At 46.3% G+C, this 15,894-nt stretch overlaps 1 protein-coding gene across 1 annotated transcript; it reads right to left on the bottom strand.

The window, feature by feature from the left end:
- Positions 1–3,379: 3,379 nt before the first annotated feature.
- LOC139433594 (zinc finger protein 32-like) lies at positions 3,380–15,604 on the bottom strand. The gene is made up of 3 exons (XM_071202663.1): positions 15,350–15,604; positions 14,932–14,986; positions 3,380–5,679 (listed from the first exon to the last, which is right to left on the bottom strand). The coding sequence occupies exons 1-3, from the start codon at positions 15,350–15,352 to the stop codon at positions 4,715–4,717; spliced, it is 1,023 nt and encodes a 340-aa protein (XP_071058764.1). The 5' UTR covers positions 15,353–15,604; the 3' UTR covers positions 3,380–4,714.
- Between the last annotated feature and the right edge of the window lie 290 nt (positions 15,605–15,894).

The raw sequence follows: 15,894 nt of genomic DNA, 5'->3' as shown, positions 1-15,894 counted from the left end.
CCTCCGGAGTGGAGTCATGTTGTCATGGAATTATGTGTTTGTATTTGGTGGTTTGTGTCCCAGCTGTCGATCAGCTGTGCGCAGCGTCTCCACTGCAGCCTGTGTGTCTCAACCCCCCCCCCCCGCAGCAACTCTATATCCACCAGTTAGAGGAAACAACAAATGTGTTGTGTTATATCAGCTGTATAATTGACCGCATGGTGTTCTTAGCTTCCATACCTCCTGTGTTTTACGAGCGACTTATCAAGTCTTAGTAAACGGCATAAAACACGATTAAACGTGATAGTATATAAAACCATGCTCGTATCTACAACACGGCATCATTTATGAGAAAGCGTCAGCGTCAGTTTAGACGTAATTCTGTCCTCCTGCTTACCGCATCATTTGAGAAAACATTTCATAACATTAACACAACATATTCGAGGTGGTTTTAAATTACATATGCGTATATATTTATTTCTCCAGGTTGTGTGTGTGTGTGTGTGTGTGTGTGTGCACTGAGGAGTCTCAAACAGGCGTTTGTTTCATCATTTTGAGATTGGCTTTAATCAATGTTTGAAAGTGAATACTTCATATATGATAAATGAGAGGTAACATTTTATTTATGGTATTATTTCCACATATTTCTCTCCATCCTTCCTTCTGCCAACGGGGTCGCAGTTTCTCGTCTCTCCCGTTTTTGTGCTTAGTGCGTATGAGTTTGCGTGGAGGACCGCACGTTTTCCCGTCAAGTTAGTATTTTATAAATCGCAAACATTGCGTAGGAACTGGCGTACGCCGGCAGCGTTTAGCTGAGTTTCTGCTTCTCTCTGCAGCATGTGGCTACAAAGGGGGCGTGGTCAGCAGCTACAAAGGGGGCGTGGCCTTGTAGCCACGGACCCAGAATCAGCTCTTTAGGAGCAGGGCTGAAATAGAGGGGGGTGAGGCTAAGGGTGATCTGTATAGATATGGCTTCAACACGTTTTTCTAACCATTTAGGAAAAACAATTATTTCCAAAGCACATCTTTATAGGGATGTAACGATACCAAGAACTCACGGTACGATAATATCCACGGTACGGTATTTATCAGGTTTTGAGGAATATGAGAATGTCCACATTTCCAGGTATTTATAAGCTGGGATGTTTGGGCATTTACAATATCCCCTGCTCTGGAAACAACCCTCTCGCTTGGGACCGATGTTGCTGGGACAGCAGTCGTCGCGTTAACCGAATATTTTATTTATCAATGACGGAAAAATCTGAAAGCCGTCATTTTGTCAGATTAGAACAAACTGGGAACAGCGCCAGCGTGTCCCCGCAGCGAGGCCCTGGTGTTATGCCGTGGTATGCTGCCCTCCAAAAGGAAATGATATCGTTTCCAAACCGTACAGATCAACACATGTCTGGGAGGTTTTGCTTTACGCTGTGCGCGCTCCCGCGCGCACATTGTTGTCTCCTCCCCCTCACCTGGTGTCCTGTGTTGTCTCCTCCCCCCTCACCTGGTGTCCTGTGTTGTCTCCTCCCCCTCACCTGGTGTCCTGTGTTGTCTCCTCCCCCTCACCTGGTGTCCTGTGTTGTCTCCTCCCCCCTCACCTGGTGCCCTGTGTTGTCTCCTCCCCCCTCACCTGGTGCCCTGTGTTGTCTCCTCCCCCCTCACCTGGTGTCCTGTGTTGTCTCCTCCCCCCTCACCTGGTGTCCTGTGTTGTCTCCTCCCCCTCACCTGGTGTCCTGTGTTGTCTCCTCCCCCCTCACCTGGTGTCCTGTGTTGTCTCCTCCCCCCTCACCTGGTGTCCTGTGTTGTCTCCTCCCCCCTCACCTGGTGCCCTGTGTTGTCTCCTCCCCCCTCACCTGTGTCCTGTGTTGTCTCCTCCCCCCTCACCTGTGTCCTGTGTTGTCTCCTCCCCCCTCACCTGTGTCCTGTGTTGTCTCCTCCCCCCTCACCTGGTGTCCTGTGTTGTCTCCTCGCCCCTCACCTGGTGTCCTGTGTTGTCTCCTCCCCCCTCACCTGGTGTCCTGTGTTGTCTCCTCCCCCCTCACCTGTGTCTTGTTAGTATGTGTGTATTTAGGTGCTGTTTCCTTGTAACTGGGTGTGTGTGATATAAAATACTGTTGGTACGTGTCCATGTCTCTAGGTGTGTGCATGTAGCCCTGTAGATACCATGTCCTGTTGTTTCATGTTCACGTTGTAACCGACTTGCTGCCATGTGGGACGTCTCTCTGGAGAAAGGGGTCGATGATCTCAACGGGACCGTCTGGTTCAATAAAGGTTTCAAACAAAACAAATGTATTTAAAAAAAAAATCGTGGTAGATTTAGTCAGTCTCACGACGGTATTGGGACGCTTATTTACCGCGATATTCGGTATATCGTTACACCCCTGTTAATTATCATAACATTAAAAAAGTCGAAAAATTATTAAAATATATATTTAAAACATAAACACAGAGTGAAATAGGAATAATGATGGTTCTGGGTTATGTTCTTGTTCTGATGATATTATTGATATGGATGCTGAGTCGTGCTGATGAGCTGATCTGATGTTTACGTCTCTCCAGACTCTCTTTCAGGCCCCAGATCTCTGACTGGCAGCTCGTGACGCGTCTCATAGCACCGACAGGACCTTTGGTACTCTTTAGAGATCTGTCTCAGTGGACTTCAGTTTGTACAGAATATCAGTATGACAATACGATACCCTCTGTCCTCAGACCCTCTGTCCTCAGACCCTCTGTCCTTAGACCCTCTGTCCTCAGACCCTCTGTCCTCAGACCCTGTCCTCAGACCCTCTGTCCTCAGACCCTCTGTCCTCAGACCCTCTGTCCTTAGACCCTCTGTCCTTAGACCCTCTGTCCTCAGACCCTCTGTCCTCAGACCCTCTGTCCTCAGACCCTCTGTCCTCAGACCCTCTGTCCTCAGACCCTCTGTCCTTAGACCCTCTGTCCTCAGACCCTCTGTCCTCAGACCCTCTGTCCTCAGACCCTCTGTCCTTAGACCCTCTGTCCTTAGACCCTCACATCGTACAAGGAAACACTTCCAGAGAAAACCCAGTTTAAAGGGAACATGGAGAAACCTCAGGGAGAGCAGCAGAGGAGGATCCTCTCCAGGACGGACAGACTGCAATAGATGCCGTGTGTGAATCCAAGAGATAATACATTTGCAGCATAGAGACCGAATGTTAGGAAATGCATGTGTCTGTAATGCATGAAAAACAGTAGTTAGTACCCATTAACTAATCATTTCTTCACCATTATCTTACCATCAGTTAAGCAGTTTAACAAACACTGTTGACGGATCTACAGCCGCTCAAGTTTACAATTTAATTTAAACAACAATCTAAATGTCATGAAAACATTTGATATAAATGAGGAACATATTAACAACCTGAATTCATAATGACAGTAATACCAAAACGAGATTGCTTTTATATTTAGAACTTGTGGAAGTGGCGTATGACCAATGTGTCCACTCTATGGAAGAACGATGACTCCTCAGAGTCTGCGCTGTGCGCTTTCCCCGCAGTCTCCAGACCTGGGACTTGAGCCCGCTCAATGTGTTGGGTGTGGGCTCCTGCGTCTGGGTCCACAAATGACTGGCTGTGGTTTACAGAGAAATGGACAAAGCCACTTTCTGCGAGTGCAGTCACGTACACCCGAGTCCTGCTGTGTAGGAATATTGGTAGAGCAGAACTCAATACAGACTTTAGATCCCCCAGCCAGCACAATCACACACACCACAAGGACTTAAGAAAATGACATTAGAATGTCTTGTAATTCTACATCAGTCAGAGTAATTACAATAAGTATATAAAAAGTATCCAGTTATGCATCAACAAAATATTTTCACAAGATCACAATATATATATATACAGTGTCAACATTAGGCCCAAGTAAAACAAAACCCTGAGATCTCAATGAAAAAATAATTTTCCAAACAATGTCCTTTTTACATTTTGGGTGGAGCCCTCAAACATTTATCATTCTGAACACACACTCCTCATAGCCATACACTGCTGGTTATGATCACCATTTACATAGGCAGAGTGCTCACACATTAATAATTAAATACAGATTTACATTTTGACCACGTCCTACCGTGCTACCCACTTTTATAGATCCACAGAAACGGGAGGATTCCACCGCAGCGACGGTGCTCCGAGTGGACTGACTCCGCTCCAGGACGTCAGAGAGAACTTTGTCCCTCAACAAAAAAAACAGCCTGCACACATGTGTGTAGAACAGCTACAATCTCATCTCAATCAATCAACATACAGTTCAAATAAATCAACATTAGTTCTAGCTTGGCCACATTAGCTTAGCCGCTAACGAGATTAACATTAACATATTCATATTAAATTCATAGAATATATCTATTATCTCCTATTCTAGCATTCATAACCTCATTCAAAAAAATTCAAACTATTTTAAGGATACATATCATACAGTGGAGTAGCAAAAGCCGATATGTTAGCAGGCTACGTTATACTAATTTTCGCTGACTTACCAGGTCAATGCTAACAGAGGAGGAGGAATAACGTCTACTCTTTCCATGTTTCCTTATCTCCCGCTATCCTACAGTCACGCAAAATTCACGAGTCCGAGTCATCGTGTGCGAGAATTCACGAGTAAATCAGTGTGCGAGTCCGAGTCGAGTCACGGGTCTCGAAAATCGGCACTCAAGTCTGAGTCCAGGACTCGAGTACTTCATCTCTGGTGCTTCCTCATGTGTTTCTTCTACAACTCACTGTAAATGATTTCTTACAACTGAGCAGCTGTATGGTTTCTCTCCTGTATGAACTGTCATGTGTCTATTTAAACTACTACTCTGTGTAAATGATTTCTCACAGATTGAGCAGCCATATGGTTTCTCTCCTGTATGAACTCTCATGTGAATTGTTACATTTCCCTTCAGTATAAAATATTTCTTACAGACTGAGCAGCTGTATAGTTTCTCTCCAGTGTGCTCTCTCATGTGTCTATTGAAAGTTTTTCCCTGTTTAAATGATTTCTTACAGACTGAGCAGCTGTATGGTTTATCTTCTGTATGAACTGTCATGTGACTCTTTAACTGACCTCTCACTGGAAATGATTTCTCACAGACTGAACAGCTGAATAGTTTCTCTCCAGTATGAACTGCCATGTGGTACTTTAAATTAGATATCCTTGTAAAAGATTTCTTACAGACTGAGCAGCTGAATGGTTTCGCTCTATTGCGCTTCTCTCCAGCACTAGACCTTGAATCGCTGACAGGCTTTTGTTTATTTTCCTGAGAGTTTGAACCTGACTGAGGTTCTCCGGTCTCCCTCCAATCAGCACTGTCTTCAGTGTCTTCAGAAGAGTCTCCAGGGTTGTCCTCAGTCTCTGGTTGTAAATGTCTCTCTGGATCTGAGCTCCTGGCTGGTTCTGGTCCTCCACAGTCCTCTCCATCAGCTTCTGTTTCCATGTGTTCAGTTTGTCTTTGATGAAGCTGAGAGGACTGAGGTTTCTCTTCATCATCTTCACTCTTCACAGGGTCAGGAGTGAAGATGAACTCAATGATATCTGCCTCCTCCAGCCCTTGAAGCTGCTCTCCCTCCGGACTGATCCAGAGTTCCTCCTGTTCCTCTTTAATGTGTGGGGGGGGCTCTGGGTCCTCCTGGTCCAGACTGGAGCTCCACTCCTGCTGCTCAGGGGGAACCTCTTCTTTAACCACCAGCTTCTGGACGTCTGCAGGAAACAGGAAGCACATTCAGAAAAATTGTGTTAGAATTTAAAATCTAATCACCTTTACAAATTGAGTCGTTTTGCCGCCCAAACAATGCCTTCGATGTAACTACAGCTCACACTGAGAGGCTCTGATAACTACAGCTCACACTGAGAGGCTCTGATAACTACAGCTCACACTGAGAGGCTCTGATAACTACAGCTCAGACTGAGAGGCTCTGATAACTACAGCTCAGAGTGAGAGGCTCTGATAACTACAGCTCAGACTGAGAGGCTCTGATAACTACAGCTCAGACTGAGAGGCTCTGATAACTACAGCTCAGACTGAGAGGCTCTGATAACTACAGCTCAGACTGAGAGGCTCTGATAACTACAGCTCAGACTGAGAGGCTCTGATAACTACAGCTCACACTGAGAGGCTCTGATAACTACAGCTCAGACTGAGAGGCTCTGATAACTACAGCTCAGACTGAGAGGCTCTGATAACTACAGCTCAGACTGAGAGGCTCTGATAACTACAGCTCACACTGAGAGGCTCTGATAACTACAGCTCTGACTGAGAGGCTCTGATAACTACAGCTCAGACTGAGAGGCTCTGATAACTACAGCTCACACTGAGAGGCTCTGATAACTACAGCTCACACTGAGAGGCTCTGATAACTACAGCTCAGACTGAGAGGCTCTAATAACTACAGCTCTGACTGAGAGGCTCTGATAACTACAGCTCAGACTGAGAGGCTCTGATAACTACAGCTCAGACTGAGAGGCTCTGATAACTACAGCTCTGACTGAGAGGCTCTGATAACTACAGCTCTGACTGAGAGGCTCTGATAACTACAGCTCACACTGAGAGGCTCTGATAACTACAGCTCTGACTGAGAGGCTCTGATAACTACAGCTCAGACTGAGAGGCTCTGATAACTACAGCTCAGACTGAGAGGCTCTGATAACTACAGCTCAGACTGAGAGGCTCTGATAACTACAGCTCTGACTGAGAGGCTCTGATAACTACAGCTCTGACTGAGAGGCTCTGATAACTACAGCTCACTGAGAGGCTCTGATAACTACAGCTCAGAGTGAGAGGCTCTGATAACTACAGCTCAGACTGAGAGGCTCTGATAACTACAGCTCACACTGAGAGGCTCTGATAACTACAGCTCAGACTGAGAGGCTCTGATAACTACAGCTCACTGAGAGGCTCTGATAACTACAGCTCAGACTGAGAGGCTCTGATAACTACAGCTCAGAGTGAGAGGCTCTGATAACTACAGCTCACACTGAGAGGCTCTGATAACTACAGCTCAGACTGAGAGGCTCTGATAACTACAGCTCTGACTGAGAGGCTCTGATAACTACAGCTCACACTGAGAGGCTCTGATAACTACAGCTCACACTGAGAGGCTCTGATAACTACAGCTCACACTGAGAGGCTCTGATAACTACAGCTCAGACTGAGAGGCTCTGATAACTACAGCTCAGACTGAGAGGCTCTGATAACTACAGCTCAGACTGAGAGGCTCTGATAACTACAGCTCAGACTGAGAGGCTCTGATAACTACAGCTCACACTGAGAGGCTCTGATAACTACAGCTCACACTGAGAGGCTCTGATAACTACAGCTCACACTGAGAGGCTCTGATAACTACAGCTCACACTGAGAGGCTCTGATAACTACAGCTCAGACTGAGAGGCTCTGATAACTACAGCTCACACTGAGAGGCTATGATAACTACAGCTCACTGAGAGGCTCTGGTAACTACAGCTCAGACTGAGAGGCTCTGATAACTACAGCTCACACTGAGAGGCTCTGATAACTACAACTCACACTGAGAGGCTCTGATAACTACAGCTCAGACTGAGAGGCTCTGATAACTACAGCTCAGAGTGAGAGGCTCTGATAACTACAGCTCACTGAGAGGCTCTGATAACTACAGCTCACACTGAGAGGCTCTGATAACTACAGCTCAGACTGAGAGGCTCTGATAACTACAGCTCTGACTGAGAGGCTCTGATAACTACAGCTCACACTGAGAGGCTCTGATAACTACAGCTCAGACTGAGAGGCTCTGATAACTACAGCTCAGAGTGAGAGGCTCTGATAACTACAGCTCACTGAGAGGCTCTGATAACTACAGCTCAGACTGAGAGGCTCTGATAACTACAGCTCACACTGAGAGGCTCTGATAACTACAGCTCAGACTGAGAGGCTCTGATAACTACAGCTCAGAGTGAGAGGCTCTGATAACTACAGCTCACACTGAGAGGCTCTGATAACTACAGCTCACACTGAGAGGCTCTGATAACTACAGCTCAGACTGAGAGGCTCTGATAACTACAGCTCAGAGTGAGAGGCTCTGATAACTACAGCTCAGACTGAGAGGCTCTGATAACTACAGCTCAGACTGAGAGGCTCTGATAACTACAGCTCACACTGAGAGGCTCTGATAACTACAGCTCAGAGTGAGAGGCTCTGATAACTACAGCTCACTGAGAGGCTCTGATAACTACAGCTCACACTGAGAGGCTCTGATAACTACAGCTCAGACTGAGAGGCTCTGATAACTACAGCTCACTCTGAGAGGCTCTGATAACTACAGCTCACTGAGAGGCTCTGATAACTACAGCTCAGACTGAGAGGCTCTGATAACTACAGCTCAGACTGAGAGGCTCTGATAACTACAGCTCACACTGAGAGGCTCTGATAACTACAGCTCAGACTGAGAGGCTCTGATAACTACAGCTCAGACTGAGAGGCTCTGATAACTACAGCTCAGACTGAGAGGCTCTGATAACTACAGCTCAGACTGAGAGGCTCTGATAACTACAGCTCAGACTGAGAGGCTCTAATAACTACAGCTCAGACTGAGAGGCTCTAATAACTACAGCTCAGAGTGAGAGGCTCTGATAACTACAGCTCAGACTGAGAGGCTCTGATAACTACAGCTCACTCTGAGAGGCTCTGATAACTACAGCTCAGACTGAGAGGCTCTAATAACTACAGCTCAGACTGAGAGGCTCTAATAACTACAGCTCAGAGTGAGAGGCTCTGATAACTACAGCTCAGACTGAGAGGCTCTGATAACTACAGCTCAGACTGAGAGGCTCTGATAACTACAGCTCAGACTGAGAGGCTCTAATAACTACAGCTCACACTGAGAGGCTCTGATAACTACAGCTCAGACTGAGAGGCTCTGATAACTACAGCTCAGACTGAGAGGCTCTGATAACTACAGGTCAGAGTGAGAGGCTCTGATAACTACAGCTCAGACTGAGAGGCTCTGATAACTACAGCTCACTCTGAGAGGCTCTGATAACTACAGCTCACACTGAGAGGCTCTGATAACTACAGCTCAGACTGAGAGGCTCTGATAACTACAGCTCAGACTGAGAGGCTCTGATAACTACAGCTCAGACTGAGAGGCTCTGATAACTACAGCTCTGACTGAGAGGCTCTGATAACTACAGCTCAGACTGAGAGGCTCTGATAACTACAGCTCAGACTGAGAGGCTCTGATAACTACAGCTCAGACTGAGAGGCTCTGATAACTACAGCTCAGACTGAGAGGCTCTGATAACTACAGCTCACTGAGAGGCTCTGATAACTACAGCTCAGACTGAGAGGCTCTGATAACTACAGCTCAGACTGAGAGGCTCTGATAACTACAGCTCAGACTGAGAGGCTCTGATAACTACAGCTCAGACTGAGAGGCTCTGATAACTACAGCTCAGACTGAGAGGCTCTGATAACTACAGCTCAGACTGAGAGGCTCTGATAACTACAGCTCAGGTGAAGTAAAGTACTCTCAGTGTCAACATTAAAGTAAACAAATACTTCCAAGGCACAACTTGTTAATGTTATTATAGTAATACAAAAAACAACAATATAATAATTAAAACTGCGGTCACAGAAGTGTGCGCAGCGATGAGCGTGATATTCCTGAAAGATAACCTTGATGATGCTGAGTGAGTGAGTTAGAGTTGAGTCACTTGAAAAACTAAAGTGAAACTTGGTTTATTCTATTGCAGGGTCTGATTATTATATTGTTTACACTTTAAAATACTACTGTCCTACTAAAATGCTGTTCAAATCAGATTTATCATTTAATAAAGAAAAAAAATGAAGTTAAAAAAAAAAAATGTCCCCTTTATTTTTCAATATCGCGATAAATATCGTACCGTGGACTTTTTATTGCGATATTATCGTACAGTGAGTTTTTTGGTATCGTTACATATTTCAAATTTCTTTTCATTAGCCCCGCCCCCCAGAAAGTTGGCCGTTTTTCATGCATTTCAAGCACATTCTTGCGAACTCCTCCTAGGGGAAATGATCGGAAAAGTTCCGATGCAGGACAGGTTCAGCCCCTAGCCCAGCGGTCGGCAACCCGCGGCCCTCGAGCCGCATGAGGCCCTTTAAGCCCTCTGCGCTGGCTCCCTTGAGTTTAGACAAAACTAAGAAGGAAATAAAATAAAAGTATTTGTAGGACTATTTATATTTTGTTGCATGGTTGAAAATGTTTCGTATCTTGTATTTTGAGGTGATACTGTGACACATAAATAAAAAACAAAACGGTGTTAATTAGGTCAGCTAAAATATGCGTCACATCCTGCTCCGGTCCCGCGCGAGCGCCTCTTCTTGGAGGCGACTAACCTGACCCCCGGCTCGATGAGCGAGCTATGGATACATCAAAGAAAAGTATCGGAGGAACACAGGATTTAATTCTGCGTGGACAGAGTTATCTGCTTTCACAGAAAGCGATGCTGGTTCACCGGGATGTCTGATATGTAGAGAGAAGTTGTCAACGGTGCTGCAGCCTTTACGTATCGAGGAACAACACGGAGAGGAAGACAGCTGACGATCTTCAGTCATCATTCAATGGGTGTGTAATTTATTTCAGAAAACACTTTTTGTTATATTCCATGGAATGCTCTTAACGTCCCGAGAGCAATGAATATATTAAATGCTGAAATGCCTAGCCAATGTCATGAAAAATTGCGGAGTACATTTTTGATATCTCAATCGTGGAGGTCGTAAGCTAACAGCGACTACACAATTGTTGACGATTTACATGTCGCAAATTACTCCAAACTACTCGCATATAGTTTTTCCGATATTCACAAAAAGCTGTATGCACATTGCTCTTATGATTGCGGACATATTTTAAATTGGCTTGCACATCAACACACACACACACACACACACACACACACACAACACACACACACACACACACAACACACACACACACACACACACACACACACACACACACACACACACACACACACACACACACACACACACACACACACACACACACACACACACACACACACACACACACACACACACACACTGTTAGTCCAACAACGCCCTTTGCTGCGGCATATTCATTACAACAGACACCTGCACATATATCCCTAACCCTACTGTTTATGTGTAGATATCTCCTAAAGCCTATAAAGCGTGAAATGTAGAGAGTAAACAAACGGGAAAGGGCAGAAAGTCTGATGCACATTTGATCATCTCTAACAACTTATAATCACAACGGGACCAGTCTGCAGAGCTGTGCCTCGTTGACAGAAGTCCAGCCATGCGTCACGCCTCTTTTAAACATCACTGTTGGCTGAAGTCGTCTCAGGAGAATACTTCAGTGTACCCTCGGTTATAGCTCCTCTAGAGACACTCCTCTCTCCTCTAAATCAGTGTATCCTCGGTTACGGCTCCTCCAGAGACTCTCCTCTCTCCTCTAAATCAGTGTATCCTCGGTTATAGCTCCTCTCTCCTCTAAATCAGTGTATCCTCGGTTATAGCTCCTCTAGAGACTCTCCTCTCTCCTCTAAATCAGTGTATCCTCGGTTATAGCTCCTCTCTCCTCTAAATCAGTGTATCCTCGGTTATAGCTCCTCTAGAGACACTCCTCTCTCCTCTAAATCAGTGTATCCTCGGTTATAGCTCCTCTCTCCTCTCTCCTCTAAATCAGTGTACCCTCGGTTATAGCTCCTCTCTCCTCTAAATCAGTGTACCCTCGGTTATAGCTCCTCTCTCCTCTAAATCAGTGTATCCTCGGTTATAGCTCCTCTCTCCTCTAAATCAGTGTACCCTCGGTTATAGCTCCTCTCTCCTCTCTCCTCTAAATCAGTGTATCCTCGGTTTATAGCTCCTCTCTCCTCTAAATCAGTGTACCCTCGGTTATAGCTCCTCTCTCCTCTCTCCTCTAAATCAGTGTATCCTCGGTTATAGCTCCTCTCTCCTCTAAATCAGTGTACCCTCGGTTATAGCTCCTCTCTCCTCTCTCCTCTAAATCAGTGTATCCTCGGTTATAGCTCCTCTCTCCTCTAAATCAGTGTACCCTCGGTTACGGCTCCTCCAGACAGCCTCCTCGATAATCGATCCTCGACGAGCCTTTAGAGACATTTGTTTTCCTTCGAGACGGCGCGCCGACATCCGTTTCCGGGTCGCTGCCGGAGGACCTGGGAGTCTGGGACGACGAGGGCCCGCTCATCACTGCACGCACTTCTGTGACCACAGTTTTAATTAGGGCCCGAGCACGGGGCGCTAGGACCCAGCGGCGTCCTAGCACCAAGTGCGAGGAACCTATTGTTATTGGTGGTATTATTCTTATTATTGCATTTCGGTATCCTGTTTCTTTCGGGCTTTAGGACGCTTCAAACGTTGTATAATTTACACGGATTCCAGGATCGGTGAAAAAGTCAATATTCTGGAGTCAATGTGTTCAAATTGTCCAACATGCTCTCTAGCGCCACCTATGGCCATTTCCATTTTTGGAAACATTTACAAAGTCGCACCGTAACTCTGAATGACCTGAAATGTTGCACACTTACTCGGGTGGACCTGCTCTACATATGTCCTTGAACCCCGAGGCGTCGCCTACTTGATTTATTCTTTATTAGCATAGTGTTAAAAACCGTGACGTATTAACTTACATTTCTAATTGTAGTGTTTCAACTCCAGACTTAGTACACAGCATCGCTGGAGCGTCTAACACATTACCGTAGGACACGGCCATGTTTCTAAACATGTTTGCAAAAAGGCGGGGCTTAGAAAGAAATGCTCATAACTAGGGATCGACCGATATGGCTTTTTCAAGGCCGATACCGATTATTAGTAATCAAGGAGACGGATAACCGATATTTGGAACCGATGTACATTTGCAGTAAAATCAGAAAATCTGGTGTCAAAATGTAGAAAAACACAAACTCCAACACAACTCAACTTCTTTGAAATGCATTTAAGCATATATTATGTTTAATTAACTTTTAAACATCTTACAGCTGGTTTCCTCTCTGAGCCTTTTCTTTAGTGCAGCCGTCTGCAGTGAGTTAGAGAGAGAGGAAGTGGGCTGCAGGCTGACATGCTGACTAACAATAATGCTTACTTTATTATATCTGTCTATCTAGCATGAAACCCCAATAAGCTGCTAACTGCAAAACACTCGTGATGGCTAATGTTTTCAAACTATTAAAAGTGAGGCTATGACAGCAGACCTAACGTTAGACTTGGAGCCTCACTTCTAATATGTTGCTAAACATTAGCTAGATACATGTTGGCTAGCTAATGAGCTTCACATATCAACCTGAACAACTGCGAGGCTCCACTCGCAGCCCCCCCCCCTCCCCACAGTTACTCCGCTGCGAGACGCTGCACGCACCCCAACTCTGACTGACTGACCGACCCGTAAAATCTTCAGTAATAGCCTATCAGACAGCGCTGTGGGCGGGACATCGCTCGTGTACAGAGTGGTGGCTGCAGCCAGAGACACGGCCGCAGAGCCGACGTTTTATCGGCAATATGATAAAAAAAAGGCCGATACCGATAATCGGTCAAATGCGGAATACGACCCCTGCTCATAACTCATCAACAATGTATCCAAATAGCACACATTACGGTGGATAGGTTCAGTCTGTGCTGGGGAACAGGCCTCATTTTGGACCATAGGGGGCGCCAAAACAAGACAAATGTATAACTCAAGAAAGGATGGACAAAATGAATTGTATATTTTTTAGACATACTCTGGAGGCGAGTGAGAACTTAAAGTGTCGCAACAAATTACGAATGTGGCCGTGGCCTGCGTTTCTCATGCATATTAAGCAAATGTTTGCTATTTCCTGAAAGTCCTGAACGCGCTCTGTGACGACGTGCCCTCGATGATGATGCCCTCTGTCAGAGCAACGAGGTTGCCTGTGTGTCATGAGGAGTAGCTGCCTTTGAGTGGCCCTTCCTCTCACTGAACGATACGTTGTTGAATGTTTTACACAGAAATATAGTTCTATCAATGCAATGGATTTGTAGTATGCACAAGACGATCGCACAGCACCAGTCAACTTTATGAATGTAACCTGGCAAAGGTGAGGAATGTGGTCTAATGGGATTTGTTGTTCTTGTTGTTGATGACAGTTTGTAATATGTATGTAATGTGTAATTGTTGTCATGAATGTGTAGCTTCAGAGCCGTTGAACACGTTGGGAGCGATGACGTATTCTCGGCCCAGTGCCAGAGGTTTTCACACGGAGATCAACTTACTTACTGTTGTGTGTTTTTGCACAGTTTCAATATGAAAATAACTTTTATTTTGATGCAGTGCATTTATTGCATTTTGGGGAAAAAATAATCAGTTTTTAAAATAAATCAAGATCTGGATTTTGATTTTTAATGTTTTTATAACCTCAAGATGTCATGTGACCGTTTGACTCAGAAAGTACTGGCTTTCACTTCCCACTCCCAGGGGCTGGCTGTGTGTGTGTGGTGTGTGTGTGTGTGTGTGGTGTGTGTGGTGTGTGTGTGTGTGTGTGTGTGGTGTGTGTGTGTGTGTGTGTGTGTGGGGGAGGGGGGTCTACTAGGGGCTGGGCTGGTTGGTTAGGTGTGTGTGTGTGTGTGTGTGTGTGTGTGTGTGTGTTGTGGGGGGGGGGGGTCTACTAGGGGCTGGGCTGGTTGGTTAGTGTGTGTGTGTGTGTGTGTGTGTGTGTGTGTGTGTGTGTGGTGTGTGTGTGTGTGTGTGTGTGTGTGTGTGTGTGTGGGGGGGGAGGAAGGACCTGTGGAATCTCTCCGTGAGACAGAAACCAGATAGACTTTAAAGGCGTTTCCTAGCGAGGAAATGGGGCTGGGGGTTTCTGTATCTCAGAGACCTCTAAGAAGAGTGTGATGCATCCACAGTGTAGGAAGTGAACAGGAGAGAGAGAGAGAGAGAGAGAGAGAGGAGAGAGAGAGAGAGAGAGAGAGAGAGAGGGGGGACAGACCTGCTCTGTGGACCTGGAGCTGAGGCTGGAGCCCCGCGGACAGCAGGGGGCGCTCCTGCGACACAGAGAGAGAGAGGTCTTTGAATACAGGCTGATACTGTTTATACACAGGAGAGCAGAGTGAGCACGAGACCGCTCGCTCGTGTTCACTAAATCACCACTTCCGGTGTCTCTCAGTCTAACGTGCTACCAGCGAGCATGCTAAGCTAGCTTCTACAGTGCGAGGTAAACAGAAGAAAGAGGTTCACACACACACACACACACACACACACACACACACACACACACACACACACACACACACACACACACACACACACACACACACACACACACACACACACACACACACACACACACACGATGATCAGAGCTCTCACACACGCACACACACACGGTGATCAGAGCTCACACACACCATGGATCAGCTGGAGCTCACGCGCTTTCTCAGGAACACAAAGCGACGACGAGACGCAAAATGGTTCCGAGAGGGGACCACTTCCGGTTTTAGGACTTCAAAACAAAAGCACGAAGCATTTCCCAAGGCAGCCTTTGCCCGGCGCCGTCAGAGGCGACACGGCCCGCAGCTCCGTTCTTATATGTGGTATCGATGGCCTGGAGCTCTCCCTGTCGAGGAGGAAGGACATGTGAAGGTCTCGGGGGCAGCTCTCGGTCTGAGGGCTCGTTCTGCCGCAGTTTGCCTTTCTGTGAAAGAGCTGTATCTGGGATCGGGAGGATCCGCGGGAAAACCCGGAGCGGCTCTTTGTTCGCGGGCCTGAGAACTGGACTGGACTCTCGGTGGGGTCGTTACCAGCTGGACTCTTTGCTAAAGCGGATTGAACTGTGTGTTGACTGTTTTCACCACACACACTTTCTCCTTTCTCTAACTCCCCTCCTCGACTCCTATCTGCGGTCAAGCCAGCCTCCACTTGGGAAAACACAGCCAAGCCAGCCCGCACGTGA

This window comes from Pseudochaenichthys georgianus, unplaced genomic scaffold (genome assembly GCF_902827115.2).
Source record: "Pseudochaenichthys georgianus unplaced genomic scaffold, fPseGeo1.2 scaffold_690_arrow_ctg1, whole genome shotgun sequence".
Taxonomy (NCBI): Eukaryota; Metazoa; Chordata; class Actinopteri; order Perciformes; family Channichthyidae; genus Pseudochaenichthys; species Pseudochaenichthys georgianus.
The sequence above is the reverse complement of the archived record's forward strand: the minus strand, read 5'-3'. Positions and strand labels throughout refer to the sequence as shown.